This window comes from Leptodactylus fuscus, chromosome 8 (assembly GCF_031893055.1).
Source record: "Leptodactylus fuscus isolate aLepFus1 chromosome 8, aLepFus1.hap2, whole genome shotgun sequence".
NCBI classification, from domain to species: domain Eukaryota; kingdom Metazoa; phylum Chordata; class Amphibia; order Anura; family Leptodactylidae; genus Leptodactylus; species Leptodactylus fuscus.
In genome coordinates this window covers 7,086,904-7,107,630 of record NC_134272.1, presented here as the reverse complement: position 1 = coordinate 7,107,630, position 20,727 = coordinate 7,086,904, and the positions used below count along the sequence as shown (strand labels likewise).

General features: G+C 43.3%; 1 protein-coding gene across 2 annotated transcripts in view; it reads right to left on the bottom strand.

Moving 5' to 3' along the window:
- Positions 1 to 694: 694 nt before the first annotated feature.
- The window catches only part of ELFN1 (extracellular leucine rich repeat and fibronectin type III domain containing 1), a 694,846-nt gene continuing 674,813 nt past the window's right edge, over positions 695 to 20,727 (bottom strand). For both annotated transcript variants that reach the window (XM_075284201.1, XM_075284202.1), the window contains one exon: positions 695 to 4,060. In XM_075284201.1, coding sequence (XP_075140302.1) covers positions 1,239 to 3,662 — 2,424 coding nt within the window. In that variant the 5' untranslated portion in view covers positions 3,663 to 4,060 and the 3' untranslated portion in view covers positions 695 to 1,238. The remainder of the gene's footprint in view (positions 4,061 to 20,727) is intronic.

Genomic DNA, 20,727 nt, shown 5'->3' with positions numbered 1-20,727 from the left:
ATCAGTCACCATGTGATTTCCCATAAACCAAAACAATCCAAAAATATCCTTTCCAATTGACGCAATTCCCTCCAAAAAACTTTGAATAAAAGACAGACCAGACCGGAGATTTTTTTTTTTTTTTGTAAGAGTGTCATCTTTTCTATTTCTCATTGCAGTTTACCTCTTTCAGAAAACAATCATTCAAGTGAAGAAACGAAAAAAATAAACCCAAAAAAATAAACCCAACGAACAGAGAAATTTTTTTTTAAACAAAATAAAGTGAAATAATAGAAAACAACTTTGTTTCATTTTTGTTTTTTTGTTGTTTTTGTTTCTAAAACCTGATACAAACAATGTATTCGTTTTTCGTTTTTAACCCCTTAGCAGCCGGTGGCGTAACAAGCAAGGCCCCCTTACCGTCTGCCAAAGGGTTAAGCTTCTAGTTTTTATATATTTATATAGATATAGATTTATTTGTCATATTGAATTTTTTTCTCTCTCTCTCTTTACAGCAAACGTTGCAAATATAGAAATTTGTATCTGTACAGTGTCATCGTGATCACAGTTTTGAATGCAGCTGTAGGTGTTCAATGGGAGCCTTCACGTAGGCAAAGTCTGCACTGGAAGACTCGGTTGAAATACAAATTAACATTAAGGAAAGGAGTTTTTTTTTTTTTTTTTTTTTACTGTCTATTCCAGTCTTGTCGCTGTGTTTTGTCCTGCAGTGATGAAGGGATAGAACAAAATTTCACACGAGTCAAACCACGCAAGTCAGAATATGAGATAACATGCGATAATGCGTACAGAGTTCCGACCACTCCTACTATCTCACACGATTTTTTTGTTAAAAAAAAAAAAAAAGTTATTTCCTCTTCACAGTTTTAGCGTATATTTTTGTTTCTGATTTGGTGCATATGCTCATGTTTTTTGAGTTGATTCGTTATTTAGGTTTTTTTTTTTTTTGAAGCCGTCGTATTGTTTTTTTGTTTCTTTTCTAGATTAGATATAATAGTTTTGTTATTGTTTTTTTTTTTTTTTTTCCATTCGTAAAGACAGTTTTTGAATAAAAAGTAGCTGCTGCTAGTTGGAGTTTGGTCCTGTTAACCTCTTTACCGCTAAAGAGACCTACAGAGTCTGTGTACCCCACAAATGCTCTGCTGGGAACTCTTTCTAGGACAGGGTTAAGGTTTTTTGTTTTTTTTTGAAAGAAAGAGTTAAGTCACGAGTAGCTGGAGGCAAAGGGAAGAGGTGAGGACTCAAGACTTGTGCTGGGCAGAGACGCCCTTCCAGTAGTCTAGGATGTCATGGAGATCCTCATCTTTGGCAAACTGGACCTTTTTGCGCAGGGCATGGCCGGCTGCCATGTACTCTTCCTCTTTGTGGCGTTTGCGGTGCAGTTTGAAACGTTCCCAGATGCTATGGGAGGGTTTGCACGTGTACTCTGGACTGGAGGTGTAGCTCAAATTGTGGTAGTGGGGTGAAAGTTGGGAATAAGCCAGTTCCCTTGGACGGGGCCGAGTTAAAGGTTCCAGGATGGAGGTTTTGCGACCTCCTAGGTTTTCATGCTGAGGCATGGGCTGCGGTTGCTGTTGCTGTTGCTGCTCACCTTGGTGTGAGCCTGGGTAGGAATGCCGGTGCTCTGTATACTGGCGGATCTTTTCAGCTTCTGCTCGTAAGATGGCAGCGGCTGGGGTCACAGTGAGGATGGTATCAGCGGTTGGAGAAGTCTTCTCTATATACTTTGTCTCTGACTTATGGGCAGACCCTTCGGAACGAAATGACCTGGGGCTGCGGATAGACCCACTGGAAGATGTGCTAGAGCGTTTTGGAGGTGCTTCCATGCTGTGATGCCTCTGTAAGGGATGGGTGTAGCTTTCCTTATAGACCGGGGAAAGAAAGCCATGTTTGCTGGGAATCTGTTCAGATATCAAGACCAACTGAGGCTCTGCCGTCGAGACCGCTCCCGACTTTACGCCTTGGAATGACGTTGTCTCTGACTTCAAGGCATCTATACAGTTATTTATGATCTGGTTGACCTTGTCTACTTCCTTAGCAATAGTGGATATCTCAGCCACAGAACTCTGCGTGTCTGGTGGCATGGAGAGTTCACAGTCTCTTCTCTCAGGTTGTTCACCAGTCCGCACCTCCATGTAATTCCCCTTGGTGGTTTTGGGCGTTTCACTGGTTTCTATGAGTTTGTACTGTTCTACTTCCCCCACCGAGGGCAAATAGGGGATGCGGGACATTGATTCAGGGCCCATCATCTGCCCTTGAGACAGCTGACTTATACTAGGTGTCTCCATTTCGGGACCATATTTAAGTTCAATGATTGTTTTCTTCATACTACCGCCCGCTTTTTTGTGCTTTTCCTCTTTTTGGCGCTTTTTGCGCAGGCAGTAGTATACAATACCCAGGATGATGACCATACCAAACAGGCAGCCAAGGATAGTCATAATATAGTGAGTGGCGGTGGATGGGGTAGGCACATGTTCTTGTTTGGTATGGCTGCGAGTGTAAAAGGCTATGCAGGTGTGGTTGAACCTGAGAGAGTTGCGAATAGAGGCGACACAGTATGTGTAGTTTGTGTTGGGTTTCAACCCGTCCAACTTTATGGATTCTTTCTCTGCCTTCAGGTTTCGAATGTCGGTAAAGAAGCTATTATTGTACTGAACCAAGATGTACATCTTACTGTAAGGGTAAGGGATTTCGGCCACCAGAACCGCATCCGAATGGGTTTCCGTATTTAGGTTGACACTGAGGCTGACTTTGGAGTTGGCCGGAGGCGTGTAGACATTGATAAGGGGCGTCGTGCCATCTCCGGAAAAACAGTCTTCTTCGGAACATGGGCTTTCCGGTGGGCCGGTGGTGGCCTGGTACCTCGGTGACATCAAATGCGGCATCATTGTGTAAGACCCATCTGTGCAGAGAGAGGACAGCATGCCGAGAGCATTGCGATAACTGGATCGACCTTGACCCAGCAAGAAGTAACCTGTATAGTCCGGCGGAGAATCGCACTGCATTCGGTCAAAAGTGCGAGTCATGTTGGTGAATATATCCAACCACTTTAGGAAGCCCAGTAGCTCGCACGAGCAATAGAAAGGATTACTGTACAATTCACAGACAGTCAGCTTACTGAGGCCCACAAAGGTAGTGCTGTCCAGCCTCTGGATCCTGTTCATGGACAAGTCAATGTTCATAATGTTTGGGCACTCCCAAAAGGCGTTAGGAGTCACAGTTTCGATCAGGTTGGCTTGGAGGTAGAGATACTCCAACTTTCCCAGTCCCCTAAGAATCCCCTCCGTCAGATTTCGTAACCTGTTGTAACCGAGCTGGAGCACCTGCAAATTGAACTGACCGGCGAAAGCTCCGTCCTCTATGTAGGACACCTCATTCTTGGTGAGGTTGAGGTACGTTAAGTTGCCAAATCGGCTAAGTGAAGAGTAGTGAACGCTCTTTATTTTGTTCTCGTTGAGCCTCAGGTCCACTATGGTGCTATTAATGTGCTGTGGTATGGACTCATAGGGGGGCTGGTTCTGACTGCAGATGGCCAGCCAGACGAAACCCTTGTCGCCCTCGATAAGCCAGCAGTCTGCTTGTACTCTGCCCGTGTACAAAAGTGCAAAGAGAACTAACATCCATAAGCAAAGAGCTGGCATGACAAATCCTCTGTGCCTGGCCATGGTGAATGACGCCCCAGCGCGGAGACTCCTCGGTGCGCTCTAGTAGCTGAGAATACAGGAACTTAGATTGGGAAGGACAAGCCTCCTTTTTTCACCTTTCTCCTCATCGGTACAAGATAAAGTGCTCTGAACATCGAGTGCGGATCCCAAGTCTTTGCCAGGGGAAGACCATCGACAAGTAGCGGCGCTGACTATTCTGCCGGAGCGTCGGAAGAAAATTCCTTGTGCATATTGGGCGCTAAATTCGGAGTCATTGAAGTGAAGACACATTCGCTGGTCTCCGAAGGTAACTGGTTTATCGTCTGCTGTTCAATCCCATCCTGTTCCTGCATCACATTTCACCAACGTCTTGCCAGGGTTCCTCCAAGGGGCGGATGTGTTTGTAGGATTCACGATTCCTGCAAGCAAAAAAGACATATTAGTACAGAAATATTTCCTCTATATCAGCAGTACATCAATATATCATTTCTGGAAAAACTCTTCCCACATTGCAGAAATGAAAGCCAGAATTTGCAATTGTCTGTCTATTATTAGGCTTAGTGGCCAGAGTTAAAATTGCAGGATCCAGTAATTATTTTTTAAATATCATAAAAAATTACTCCAAAAAATTGGGTGATTTTCTGTCTGCAATTGCAGAATCTATTCGGAGACATTTCACAGTCCGCCTAATCTCGCTCATATCTAAAGTTCTGCAATTTCATCTAAAGTATTAGCGGGTCCGGCCTCCTGCGGTAAGTCTAGCACCTGGTACATTAAAATAAAATGACATTATACAGCATGTAGTTAATGAATAGTGAGCGGCGTGACCTTGGCTGGGACCTCGGAGTCCCCTAAATGCGTTTAATCCCTAACATCGCGAAATTGAGTTAGGCAGCTCGCCGCCGTCTCCGCCGCTCTTCTATCTGGTTCTCGCTCTCACCCAAAATGACTTTTTCTTGCCATAGAAAGTAGTGTAATAAACAAGTTTTATCAGGACCAGAGTTTAATTTCGACTCATTAGAGCAAGCAATTTGACGGTTATTTGCTCTCCAATGTGTGAATGAAATGGCGGCATTAAGAACGAAGAGACGCGAGAAAGCTAATCTCACAGTTGCTGCGAGGCTGCGACATGTCTGGGGACCGCGCACTTGGGTTTACAAGCAAAGATGTTTCTTTCATATGTCAGCTTGGCTGATACATAAAAAAAAAATTCACCGGACGGGATCAGCTGGTGCGGGAACTGCACGTCCAGGGGCAGAACTAGAGGTGCACAAGCTTCCCATCAGTCTGATACCCTATCGGTGCGACCCACATAATAATCCTGCCCCCGTCTGTGCCACAGCCTCACCCACAGAATACTTCCTACATAAAACTGATCAACTGCTACTTTTGGCATTAAAAGGTTAATCTCCTCCTTTCTGACAGTGGGAGGCTGTGTATCCAGAATACCAGGGTGCAGGGTAATAGATTCATGATGATCAGAAAGGAGATAAAGGATGTTTAATCAGCCTTAGTGTGGTGAGGGCGACCTGTGGGGCCCCTAAACTCTGGGCCCTGTCACATTTACAACTATTGTGTTCCTTATAGCTCTGCCAGTGGATAAATCCTTCCTTGTGGTACAAAACTGTATAGGCCATGTCAGATACAGAGAGCCTTCTATAATACTCTGCTGCTACTACAAGGGTCTTCTATACTACTCTTCTGCTTGTACGAGGGTCTTCTATACTACGAGGGTCTTCTATACTACTCTGCTTCTACTATGAGGGTCTTCTATACTACGAGGGTCTTCTATACTACTACTCTGCTACTACGAGGGTCTTCTATACTACGAGGGTCTTCTATACTACTATTCTGCTACTACGAGGGTCTTCTATACTACGAGGGTCTTCTATACTACTATTCTGCTACTATGAGGGTCTTCTATACTACTATTCTGCTACTACGAGGGTCTTCTATACTACGAGGGTCTTCTATACTACTATTCTGCTACTATGAGGGTCTTCTATACTACTATTCTGCTACTACGAGGGTCTTCTATACTATGAGGGTCTTCTATACTACTATTCTGCTACTATGAGGGTCTTCTATACTACGAGGGTCTTCTATACTACGAGGGTCTTCTATACTACTATTCTGCTACTACGAGGGTCTTCTATACTACAAGGGTCTTCTATACTACTATTCTGCTACTATGAGGGTCTTCTATACTACTATTCTGCTACTACAAGGGTCTTCTATACTACTCTTCTGCTACCATGAAGGTCTTCTGCTACTACTAGGGTTTTCTATACTCCAGGGTCTTCTATCCTACTCGTCTGCTACTACGAGGGTCTTCTATACTCCAGGGTCTTCTATCCTACTCGTCTGCTACTTCAGGATTAGACTACTTCTAACCATGGACACACATAGGTCCCCCTAAGAGCTGTATACACATATGGAAGAATTCATTTAGATAACCTGAGAATAACCTAGATAACCTGAGAAGCAATAGAGCAATGAAAATCCATGATTGCAAAAGTCTTCACACCCCGACCAAGTCTCCATTTTAGAGATAAGAAGATCACTTGCCACCAACAAACAGAATATTTTTTTTATCATCTTCAGATATCAGAGGTCGGATGATTTGGCTTCTTAATTGGCTGACAGTTTACCCCGTCTGGAACCTCATGTGCAGCAGGCGAGGAGTTAAAAGCAGGTCCTTTCATTGTTTTGCCATTTGAAACAAAAGTCACCCAAGCAAAGTAAGAGAGAAATTAAAATGATGAATTACAAATTATAAATGTTTAATCAGGCGACACAAAGAGGGACATTTAGAGATTTTTTTTTATCGCTAAAAGGCACCAAATGTTAAACTGAGCGCGGGCGATCCATTTGCCTGCAATAATTCAAGCAGACAGCTCGTAGATGGCACAGAAAACATTTATTAATGATTAAATTTACCCGAAACGGCTCGGTGTACATTCATCAACTGTCAGGTGCCGAGAGGAGGGCGGGGACCGGGATTCCAAACATACAAGGAACAAGGCTCTCGGGGGCCTTGAAGTGGTCACATGACTCCAAAATCAGGAGCCGATTGGTTCTTTAGTCGGTAGCTCCACCCCTAGCCTCTCTGCAGCCAGCGTGGACTTACTTGGACCCAACTCCATGTTATATGTAACACCAGAGAGTAAGCAGAATCTGATACATTGTATCGATGTATCGATCTGATACATTGTTTGATTGTTGTGAGATCTCTATTGCAATACTTGGCTCCGTATATTATATTGTATCTGTTTGCTTATCAATAGCGGGTAATATTTTTTTGTATTCTACTGGGTGTAATCCTAAATAAAGTTTAATTGTTTAAAGAAGAAAAAATCAGATCTAATGAAACATTCAGTAACTTGGTAACACAGCATTATTTTGTTTTAGTGATCCTGAGTCCGAGTCTGTACTCCAGAGCTGCATTCAGAATTCTGCTGGTTGCTATTGGAGTCGACATTGACAGACAAACGTCTAACTGCTTAGATGAGTTCCTCAAATAGCTAATTAACTAACAGGATTTGACCTGATCCATCACCTATCTGCGGTCACAGACTGCTGTTACAGAAGTCCTATACATCACTGGGAGGAGGCAGCAGCTACAGAGGGGTCAGAGAGGAGACGGGTGACAGCAAGTTTTGCAAGGGTTATGTTACTAAAACTGATTTCAGTTCTCAGCTGAGCTCAATGGGCCCTGGGATCTGCCCAAGTTTACCAGGCTCTGCCTTGTTCATATGGGTACAGACCATGTCCACTGTAGATCCTGCACATGTTTGGATTTATCTTCCTTTGTCATCCACTATATCCAACTACTTAGGGTCAGGGGTATAAGTATAGACAGTGCAGGGGACCCAAAATGTCTCCTATACCAGTGATATAAAAGGGTCATGTCGCCAAGTCCCCTCATTGGTCATCAAATCCTATTGAATGGTAGTCCTTCATGTAAGGTCTGGGTGTCCTGTGGCGCAGATACCTTACTGAAGTCCGTATATGTAACTCGGGTATATAGACAGTGTTTGCTAGCATGAGACTACCTAACCCTAAGCTCCTGGGTCCTACAGTAAGTCCTATATGTTACCTGACTACTTCTGCTCATGATTGTTACTCTTCTGGAGCTATTTGCAGAATATTATTAGCACATTCTATATTACTATATTAATACAATGTAACTTTGCTCCGCTTCTATCTGGTTAGGGATCCTGAGTTGACAGTAAGCCGCACTGATGAAGGGGACAATGTCAGGAAAAACATTCAGTGACTATGGCTGCATAATAAAGAAGAGCAATCGACTTGCAGAGTGTCAGGGCCCGGGGTCCCAGGATGACTTTGCTGCCTAATAACCTCATCTTCTATGCTCTTAGAAAAACTGAATGAGTTTGTTAGAAAGTCTTTACTGGAGACACTAAGCATGATGAACACTATGGAGGATTCGTGTTCCTGGTGGCATGTTCCTGTCTGAATGGTTTCATCTTCCAGGAGCTGACATTGCCGTAGCCCCAATTTCTCCATAATTAGATTTCCAGTACAGCTTGTTATGGCTTGTCATAGTCACACCTTCACTATCAGTCCTCCGGGGGGATTAGGACTCCCCAACCAACAATCTTCATTTACAGAGACCATTGGTCACGAGGAGGAGATGGTCGGGGTCAGGTCTCTGCACTGCCCCGGTGAAGGCACGGACAATATGATCAGCGACATGTGAGATCCACTATCGAGCAGGGACGAAGGGTTAACTGGTATCCAATGTCTTCACATACTAGATAATAAATCCACCGGTGCAACCAACTTCTGCTTCAATACATTGCATCTAACAGAGGAAGAAACTTTGTAAATAGAATGTCTTAAAATGACCCATTGTCTTCTGTATGCAGCACCTATGCAGATTTATGTGTTGTCATGATTACAACTACAAACAAACCTAATGTAGTCTGATGCTGCAGTCCTTGTCTGTAGTCTGCACACATACTGTAGGTCTGCATATATAGTACAGGACCACATAGGTCTGCATATATATAGTACAGGACCTGTCTGTAGTCTGCACACATAGGTCTGCATATATAGTACAGGACCTGTCTGTAGTCTGAACACATAGGTCTGCATATATAGTACAGGACCTGTCTGTAGTCTGAACACATAGGTCTGCATATATAGTACAGGACCTGTCTGTAGTCTGCACACATAGGTCTGCATATATAGTACAGGACCTGTCCATAGTCTGCACACATAGGTCTGCATATATAGTACAGGACCACATAGGTCTGCATATATATAGTACAGGACCTGTCTGTAGTCTGCACACATAGGTCTGCATATATAGTACAGGACCACATAGGTCTGCATATATATAGTACAGGACCTGTCTGTAGTCTGCACACATAGGTCTGCATATATAGTACAGGACCTGTCTGTAGTCTGAACACATAGGTCTGCATATATAGTACAGGACCTGTCTGTAGTCTGCACACATAGGTCTGCATATATAGTACAGGACCACATAGGTCTGCATATATATAGTACAGGACCTGTCCATAGTCTGCACACATAGGTCTGCATATATAGTACAGGACCACATAGGTCTGCATATATATAGTACAGGACCTGTCTGTAGCCTGCACACATAGGTCTGCATATATATAGTACAGGACCTGTCTGTAGTCTGTACACATAGGTCTGCATATATAGTACAGGACCTGTCTGTAGTCTGCACACATAGGTCTGCATATATAGGACAGGACCTGTCTGTAGTCTGCACACATAGGTCTGCATATATAGGACAGGACCTGTCTGTAGCCTGCACACATAGGTCTGCATATATAGGACAGGACCTGTCTGTAGTCTGCACACATAGGTCTGCATATATAGTACAGGACCTGTCTGTAGCCTGCACACATAGGTCTGCATATATAGGACAGGACCTGTCTGTAGTCTGCACACATAGGTCTGCATATATAGGACAGGACCTGTCTGTAGTCTGCACACATAGGTCTGCATATATAGGACAGGACCTGTCTGTAGCCTGCACACATAGGTCTGCATATATAGTACAGGACCACATAGGTCTGCATATATAGGACAGGACCTGTCCATAGTCTGCACACATAGGTCTGCATATATAGGACAGGACCTGTCTGTAGTCTGCACACATAGGTCTGCATATATAGTACAGGACCACATAGGTCTGCATATATATAGTACAGGACCTGTCCATAGTCTGCACACATAGGTCTGCATATATAGTACAGGACCACATAGGTCTGCATATATATAGTACAGGACCTGTCTGTAGTCTGCACACATAGGTCTGCATATATAGTACAGGACCACATAGGTCTGCATATATATAGTACAGGACCTGTCTGTAGTCTGCACACATAGGTCTGCATATATAGTACAGGACCTGTCTGTAGTCTGAACACATAGGTCTGCATATATAGTACAGGACCTGTCTGTAGTCTGCACACATAGGTCTGCATATATAGTACAGGACCACATAGGTCTGCATATATATAGTACAGGACCTGTCTGTAGTCTGCACACATAGGTCTGCATATATAGTACAGGACCACATAGGTCTGCATATATATAGTACAGGACCTGTCCATAGTCTGCACACATAGGTCTGCATATATAGTACAGGACCTGTCTGTAGCCTGCACACATAGGTCTGCATATATAGGACAGGACCTGTCTGTAGTCTGCACACATAGGTCTGCATATATAGGACAGGACCTGTCTGTAGTCTGCACACATAGGTCTGCATATATAGGACAGGACCTGTCTGTAGCCTGCACACATAGGTCTGCATATATAGGACAGGACCTGTCTGTAGTCTGCACACATAGGTCTGCATATATAGTACAGGACCTGTCTGTAGCCTGCACACATAGGTCTGCATATATAGGACAGGACCTGTCTGTAGTCTGCACACATAGGTCTGCATATATAGGACAGGACCTGTCTGTAGTCTGCACACATAGGTCTGCATATATAGGACAGGACCTGTCTGTAGTCTGCACACATAGGTCTGCATATATAGGACAGGACCTGTCTGTAGTCTGCACACATAGGTCTGCATATATAGTACAGGACCACATAGGTCTGCATATATAGGACAGGACCTGTCCATAGTCTGCACACATAGGTCTGCATATATAGGACAGGACCTGTCTGTAGTCTGCACACATAGGTCTGCATATATAGTACAGGACCACATAGGTCTGCATATATATAGTACAGGACCTGTCCATAGTCTGCACACATAGGTCTGCATATATAGTACAGGACCTGTCTGTAGCCTGCACACATAGGTCTGCATATATAGTACAGGACCTGTCTGTAGTCTGTACACATAGGTCTGCATATATAGTACAGGACCTGTCTGTAGTCTGCACACATAGGTCTGCATATATAGTACAGGACCTGTCTGTAGTCTGCACACATAGGTCTGCATATATAGTACAGGACCTGTCTGTAGTCTACACACATAGGTCTGCATATATAGTACAGGACCTGTCTGTAGCCTGCACACATAGGTCTGCATATATAGTACAGGACCTGTCTGTAGCCTGCACACATAGGTCTGCATATATAGTACAGGACCTGTCTGTAGTCTGTACACATAGGTCTGCATATATAGTACAGGACCACATAGGTCTGCATATATATAGTACAGGACCTGTCCATAGCCTGCACACATAGGTCTGCATATATAGTACAGGACCTGTCCATAGTCTGCACACATAGGTCTGCATATATAGTACAGGACCACATAGGTCTGCATATATATAGTACAGGACCTGTCTGTAGTCTGTACACATAGGTCTGCATATATAGTACAGGACCTGTCTGTAGTCTGCACACATAGGTCTGCATATATAGTACAGGACCTGTCTGTAGTCTGCACACATAGGTCTGCATATATAGTACAGGACCTGTCTGTAGTCTGCACACATAGGTCTGCATATATAGTACAGGACCTGTCTGTAGTCTGCACACATAGGTCTGCATATATAGGACAGGACCTGTCTGTAGTCTGCACACATAGGTCTGCATATATAGGACAGGACCTGTCTGTAGCCTGCACACATAGGTCTGCATATATAGGACAGGACCTGTCTGTAGCCTGCACACATAGGTCTGCATATATAGTACAGGACCACATAGGTCTGCATATATATAGTACAGGACCTGTCCATAGTCTGCACACATAGGTCTGCATATATAGTACAGGACCTGTCTGTAGCCTGCACACATAGGTCTGCATATATAGGACAGGACCTGTCTGTAGTCTGTACACATAGGTCTGCATATATAGGACAGGACCTGTCTGTAGTCTGTACACATAGGTCTGCATATATAGGACAGGACCTGTCTGTAGTCTGCACACATAGGTCTGCATATATAGGACAGGACCTGTCTGTAGTCTGCACACATAGGTCTGCATATATAGTACAGGACCTGTCCATAGTCTGCACACATAGGTCTGCATATATAGTACAGGACCTGTCTGTAGCCTGCACACATAGGTCTGCATATATAGGACAGGACCTGTCTGTAGTCTGAACACATAGGTCTGCATATATAGTACAGGACCTGTCTGTAGCCTGCACACATAGGTCTGCATATATAGTACAGGACCACATAGGTCTGCATATATATAGTACAGGACCTGTCCATAGTCTGCACACATAGGTCTGCATATATAGTACAGGACCTGTCTGTAGCCTGCACACATAGGTCTGCATATATAGGACAGGACCTGTCTGTAGTCTGTACACATAGGTCTGCATATATAGGACAGGACCTGTCTGTAGTCTGTACACATAGGTCTGCATATATAGGACAGGACCTGTTTGTAGTCTGCACACATAGGTCTGCATATATAGGACAGGACCTGTCTGTAGTCTGCACACATAGGTCTGCATATATAGTACAGGACCTGTCCATAGTCTGCACACATAGGTCTGCATATATAGTACAGGACCTGTCTGTAGCCTGCACACATAGGTCTGCATATATAGGACAGGACCTGTCTGTAGTCTGAACACATAGGTCTGCATATATAGTACAGGACCTGTCTGTAGCCTGCACACATAGGTCTGCATATATAGGACAGGACCTGTCTGTAGTCTGCACACATAGGTCTGCATATATAGTACAGGACCTGTCTGTAGCCTGCACACATAGGTCTGCATATATAGGACAGGACCTGTCTGTAGTCTGCACACATAGGTCTACATATATAGTACAGGACCTGTCTGTAGTCTGCACACATAGGTCTGCATATATAGTACAGGACCTGTCTGTAGTCTGCACACATAGGTCTGCATATATAGGACAGGACCTATCTGTAGTCTGCACACATAGGTCTGCATATATAGTACAGGACCTGTCTGTAGCCTGCACACATAGGTCTGCATATATAGTACAGGACCTGTCTGTAGCCTGCACACATAGGTCTGCATATATAGTACAGGACCTGTCTGTAGTCTGCACACATAGGTCTGCATATATAGTACAGGACCTGTCTGTAGTCTGCACACATAGGTCTGCATATATAGTACAGGACCTGTCTGTAGTCTGCACACATAGGTCTGCATATATAGTACAGGACCTGTCTGTAGTCTGCACACATAGGTCTGCATATATAGGACAGGACCTGTCCATAGTCTGCACACATAGGTCTGCATATATAGGACAGGACCTGTCTGTAGTCTGCACACATAGGTCTGCATATATAGTACAGGACCTGTCTGTAGCCTGCACACATAGGTCTGCATATATAGTACAGGACCTGTCTGTAGCCTGCACACATAGGTCTGCATATATAGTACAGGACCTGTCTGTAGTCTGCACACATAGGTCTGCATATATAGTACAGGACCTGTCTGTAGTCTGTACACATAGGTCTGCATATATAGTACAGGACCTGTCTGTAGTCTGCACACATAGGTCTGCATATATAGTACAGGACCTGTCTGTAGTCTGCACACATAGGTCTGCATATATAGTACAGGACCTGTCTGTAGTCTGCACACATAGGTCTGCATATATAGTACAGGACCTGTCTGTAGTCTGCACACATAGGTCTGCATATATAGTACAGGACCTGTCCGTAGTCTGTACACATAGGTCTGCATATATAGTACAGGACCTGTCTGTAGTCTGTACACATAGGTCTGCATATATTGTACAGGACCTGTCTGTAGTCTGCACACATAGGTCTGCATATATAGGACAGGACCACATAGGTCTGCATAGGTGCTGTAAACATTTTTAATCAGTTCTTTAACTTTTAAGACCTGTCCTCTGATGCAATAGCCGGGTCTGGAGAGCCACAGATTGGAATAGACATGATAGGGACCAGAAACAGAACCTTTAAAGTGACTTGGATTTATCTCTGTATTACAGTTGAGTCCACCGTTACATTTTTTACAAATTTCCATAGTGACTCCAATTCTAAATGTAAAAAAAAATTCAATATATTGTGATAACATACTAGCAATCCCCTTGTCAAGCTGCAATTCACCTTGAGACCACTAGGAGGCCACATGCAGAGTAAACAACTCCCAACAGTGTATCACTAAATCATGTCCATATTCACAATGATTGCATGTGTGCAGCTGATCGGCGGAGGTCCTGGGTGCTGGATCCGTATTGATCACATTGTAATGACCTTTTAACCTGGGCTGAACCCAAATGAACAAGTGATGAGCCCAACCCTGACATATGGGATTAAGTTTTGTTCTGTCTCAATAAAGAACCCCCCCCCCCCCTAAAACCGGGATCACATGATGCATTTTTTTTAAATTAAGAACTTCATACCATTAAAATCAGCAGTGCATTGTGACTATTGCAGTAAACGTAACAAAGTAACCGGTGCTAAAAATTTACTGCAATTAAAGCAGGAAATTCTTAATTAAAAAAGCAAGGTGTGAACTGTGCCTAATCCTCGCATTGCAGTCATCTCTCTATAGAGGTAATGAATCTACAATGGCCGCTCCTAGCAGCCAGATATAGCAGTATATAGCAGTATATAGCAGTAGTCCTCGTCCTCGGCATCCCGGTGTTGTGATGAGATATATTAATGATATTAGACCCGTCTCTCAGATCTCGAGGAGAACAGATTTCTGAAAAGAAAAGATCAAAATATTTTGACAATGCCGACTTCATTTCAGGCCTGCCTGGAGATTGTAATGGATTTTTTATGAAGCTTTGGCAGTACATGGAATAATATTAAATTCTTGGTTGCTTGCTGTATAAAAGTTCTATTTTTAATTCCCATTTCCTATGTGTGTCACTATATTATTACATGCAAATTGTTTTTCGTGCCGACTTTCTGTCGCTTTCAGAAAAATCTTCTTTAAAGAGTAAAAGTGCGAGCTTTATAAAAGTTTATCCCGGCGGAGAAAAAAGCTCGCTCGGGAAAGGATGGTATCCGAGAATTGTGGCGATCCACTTTGTGGCGTATAAGGGACGGAGCGGCGAATTCCCTGTGGCGGAGAAGTCGAGGAGATCCCTGATTTGTAGGATAGGGACAACTTTCTGATCCCTTTCCTTGATCCTGACTTCACGCTCTTTGGTCACAAGGTTATACTGCAATCAAGTCCCATGCAAATGAATGGGACTGAGCTGCATTACCAAGCACAGCCACTATATACTATACGGCGCTGTGCTGGTAAGAGGTCACGAAAATCATTATCATAGTCTATATCAGAGGTAGGGAACGTACGGCTCCCCAGCTGTTGCAAAACTACAACTCCCAGCATGCATACTGGCTCTGCTGTTCTTGGAACTCCCATGGAAGTGAATGGAGCATGCTGGGAGTTGTAGTTTCACAGCAGCTGGAGAGCCAAAGGTTCCCGACCCCTGGTCTATATCAGAGAAAACCCCTTTTGTCGATCACAGTCTCACCCGTTACTTATGTATTCAGAGCACTGTATAATAAAATTGATCTAAATGTTAAACATCTTTGATCCTTTTACTTCATAACATTTGTAGATCTCATTTTGCAATTATTATAGATTATCATCTAGAACATTCCATGGTATAAAGCTGCCGCGCTTCTGCACTACAGGGACCATAAGGGCTTATTTCATCTAAACAATTTAGAGATTGAATTAGACCTGAGCGTTCGCCGTGTGGACAAAGCACTTTATGTTAATAACATTATTTACCAAGATAATAAAGCTAGAAATGGCAATTAAAATGAGCAGAGAATCCTCTGGGGAGGTGCTAAGCCGAAGCCCCTCCCTTGCATAAAATAGATACATAAAATCATTATACAGTGATCATTAGTCTTTACTTTTTATGGTACAAATTAATTTATTCAGTGTTCTTTACAATGTTACTAAATCTGAAACTTGTGTATCAAGTTTAACCTCTTGTAGACCTGGGTGTTTGAGTCTTTTCCAGGTCATTTTATGTGATTGCAAAGCCCAAAGCTGAATCTCATATAGGAGATGATGTCTAGGGATCTATAGAGGAACAATGTTACGGTTGGATTAGAGATTGTTATGTCTGTAATTGCTACATTTCTATTTGCTTTGCAGCTGTTGCTTGACATTGAGTACTACTGCTTACTTTATTTGTAGCCATTAGGGCCAAGTTCTTCTTTTATGAAATATACTTAGTTGGATACAACTTACATATTGAATCTGATGCTACAGTAGCTACTAACATGATCAACTTCATTAAGATTATTAGTAGGGTTGGGCGATCGGGTTTGGAAAAGATTGGATGCCGATCGGCGATTGAAAAAAATTCATGATTGCGACCAGGATTGGTTGGAAAATGATCAGAAATCGGATTTTGAAATCTCAAGATCAGCTCAACCCTAAAAGTGACTTTTCCCATAGAGAAGCATTGACTAGGGTTGAGCGATCGGGATCGGGAAAGATCGGATCCAGATCGGTGATCGAGCAAATTTCACGATGGAAAATGATCGGAAATCGGATTTTAAAATCGATCCTGAAATCTCAAACCTAATTATTAGGAAGCCCCTACACATTAAAGGGGTTGTCCAAGATTGTCATGACATGGAGCAGTGGAGTGGCCTTGCTTGATCGGAAGGTGCATATTTTATGATCTTACAACATCCAAGGTCTTTGCCCCAGTTCTGTCCATCTAGGATGACCCAGAGACTGTTGATTTTGGAAGGACCAATTGACCATCTTATGTGTATGGAGGTCTCGTGACTTTTTCAAGTCTGATCTTATTCTTCTAAGGGAAGGAAAGCCACCACCAATGACGTACCCCCTTCTCTCTATCGAGACGAAACATGTTTATTGGGGTCAGTTGGTTGTTTAGGACTGGTTGACCATCTTATGCATATGGACGTGTCCTCACTTTTTCCAGATGGATTACAATGAACCTGATCTTTTTGTTTTCCTGGAATGTAAGGCTCCATCAGAGATGTCTACCAATGGTTGACTCCCCTCTCCCTATAGAGAATCAATGTGTATGGGGGGGTTGTCGGGAGTAGTTGTCAGCAGAAAGCTCCGCTATCTTATAACCAGCTTAAGTCTTTTGTTACTGAATATATTCAGCCTAATGTTTGTACAGGAAAGACTTGAAGATTGAATAGGTAAGAGATAAGGACAGATTTATAAAGCAGAGCCCGAGTCATCCCGGTGCCGGCTGCCATAAATTCAACATCACTACGTAGCCAATGGATCCTAATCCTTAGATTAGTAGAGGTAATTAAATCGACAACCAAATGTTTATAATTTAGTATTAAGGGGTAAAACCACGTTTAATCCAAGATTCTGAGATGTAATCCCTTTAAATTAAAGTTAAAGATTAATACTTACATTTTCTGCACAAAATACACTGAGAAGTGCCCGGAGTTGTGGAATTTCTGATGATTTCCGCTAATAGGATGAAAGTGGCGTAGAAATAATGTTACGTTACACAGATGCCGGAGCCCAAAGCTAAAAATCAATGGCAGTAACAAGGGTGGGATTATAGGGGGTGCAGAAATAACAGTGGGACTCTTGGTATAATCCAGGGCTCCTCACTTGGAGTGCTGTCTTGATGGGCAAGTCATGTGGCTGCTAGAGGAGCATTGGATAGGGGACATCTAACAATAGGCGTACCATGAAGTATGGGCCCCCCAAGGCTCTTCGGGCACCTTCTGCCCCCCACTCCAACCCAGTTTGGTAGAATCACTTTTAATGGATATTGACCACTAGACGTAGGAGAACCTTGCGAGTTTCAAAACCTCCAAACGCCATGATGTTGGTCCTATCTCAGTGGTGACTAATGGGGCGTGTGAAATTGGAGAGGACGCCAGAAGATGCAGATGGAAGGAAACACTGGGCACCAAGAAGGAAGTGAAGTCTGAAGAGATCACAGAGTATAGTAACAATTCGTGGGTGATGAATCCCCGCAAAATATTTTGAGTTCCAAATTTTTGGAAAATTCATAATGAACCAGCCGGTTTCTTCATCTGTAGTGGACACCATTGTTGGAATTCCAACTCGGCAGGATCTACGATGCACCGAGACTCCCATCCGAGGTTGTGTTATTAACCAATAATGTAGGGGCAGCATTTAAAGGGTTTTCCAGGGTTTAATAACACCTAGGTTGTCCCTGATATTGCAACTCATCTTCACTGAGATACATGGGGTTGAACTGCAGTAACACACACAACCTGTGGCTAAGTGTGGCGCTGTTTTTGAAGAATGCAGGGGACAAACCCCTTAAACCCTTTCAATATGAGGCCACCCAGATCTACAGTATGTATGCTCCTGGGAAAAAGAGTGGGGTCCGGAGTAGGGTCCTTCCCCTACGATGTCTTTCTGATATAATAGGAGTTGTACTTAGGAACAGGTTACATAATATATTGAAATTGCAGAATTGTTAGGACTTCTATAATATGGGGATAGACCATATTTATTTGAAAGTACCGGATCTGAGCTGCAATACCAGACTTGGCCTGTAGACAACAGTGGCGTTGTTTTATACCTCATTGACCGAATGTAGAGAATAATATTCGGAACAGACTGAATATTCTTCTAACTTTGCATATCCAAGCAGTGCTGTATACTTTACCTTGTACACGAGGCCTAATAACTTTTGATGAATGCTCCCATGTGCCTCCTCAATAAAATGGAAGTCTTTGAGCTTTGTAAATTAAAGAGCGATCATGTTTCATCCTTCACTTCGAACACCTATAAAGCTCGAGCTTCCTTGCGAGGCGAACACGTGAAATATTCCGCTAACATGTTGATATATTTGTAGCAGTGTGTTGCTCATTTCAGTGATAAAATGTTATTTAATATCTGGATGACGTGCCGGCTACATTTTGCTAGTAAGATGTATGGGAAGACGCGGCGTCCTGCGCCCAGATTTATACCGCCTCGCTATAAGGGGAAAGGAAGAATTGATTTGCTAACTTGCTCCTCTCCACCGGCACTGTCTTTAATAATTGCGTCTTAGGTTTTCTTGTTGCCGTTGATATATCTTCCCATGCAGGTGTGCATAATCAAAATGCTAATGAACATGCAAATTAAACAAACTGAAATGCATATATTATAATAATGATATTTGCAACAGACACTATTGAAATGCTGCCGTTTGCAGAATTGTGTTGGAATAAACCCCCCCAAGAAATATATGTTACAGGCGGGCGATCTGTCTGCTTAAGGAGACATCGCCTTTATCATGCGCCTTGCAGAGTACGAGGACGAAGACCATCAACGCCCTGCTGAGAATGCTGGGAAAAGATATGCAAATAAGTCCTTGGCTGAAAAAGGAGCATTTGCTCCAGCGCCACCTATTGGCGTCCTGTTTGCTTACATCACAGAACACAAGGAGCAGATTGATACAATGTTTTATGGGAATAGATCGATGTAGCGGTTCGTTTAGGAGTCCAGTAGGCGGTCCTAATCTGATTAACCCTATAACATGCTGATGGCACTACAGGTGCACTTTAAAGGAGTCCTCTAGGGCCCTAACAATGATACTGAACCCTATGAGCGTTGCAGGGTAATACTATGGAATTCTCCTTGTTACTTTGTGTACGTTGCCTTGGGCTCTGGGTATAAGGACATTGGCAGGATTTAGTCTGTATGCTTGTACGCTCCTATTTATGGAGCCCTGGCAGCCGTCGGCCGCGCTTCAACATGTAACTGATTGTTTTTACCTTAGTGAAAAATGTTCGCCAGGAAAAAGTTCTCCTTGTCTCTGCGCAAAGGTGAAATGAATGACACAAAGCGATAGAGCGCCATTCCTCACCCGCCATTTAATGTGCCTTTAAAAAGTAATAGTTTTGTGCGTGGTATTGATTCATCTCAGAGGCCCCGATTTATCAAGTCCTGCCGAGCCCCGGGAGGTCGCTGCTACTATTTGCATGAATTTTGGGAAAGAAGAAGCAATCGAAAGCCAAGGAATGGAAATAAGATGGTAACTATCTGACGTTTTTCCAGAAGCCCGTTCTGCAGACCGCTCTTCATCTAGAATGGATTTTTCACTGCTATCATATCACATGAACTTGTGCAAAAGTTTTAGGCAGCTGCAAACGAAGAATTATTTCATTAATAAATGTTTATTTTTGTCAATTAAAATGAAGCCAGTGTGAAAAAGAGAAATGTAAATCTCATCAATATTTGGTGTGACCTTTGCCCTTTGCCTTCCATCAGTTCTTCTTGGTAGTCGCAGACAGTATTTGGCAGAACTGGGCAGGGAGGTTGTTCCCGCCGCCATCTTGGAGAACTAAGCCCAGATCTTCTGTGGATGTTGCTTGCTCCAATCCGTCTGTCTCTTCATGCCATTCCAGACAGACTCGATGATGGTGAGATCAGGGCTATATCTCTGGGGGCCGGATCATCCCTTCCAGGACTCCTCCTCCAAAGGGCAAAGGTCACACCAAATATTGATGGGATTTGCATTACTCTTTTCTTCATTCCATTATCTCGAGGTTTTCTTACTTGCAACATGATTACCACCCCTGCCTGAAACTTGTGCATGGAGAAAGTTTTTATTTCCCCACCCCTAGTCAATCCAGTCAATCCCATAAACCCTTCTACTTTTTGGAATATTTGCATGAGCACCGCCCCTATGA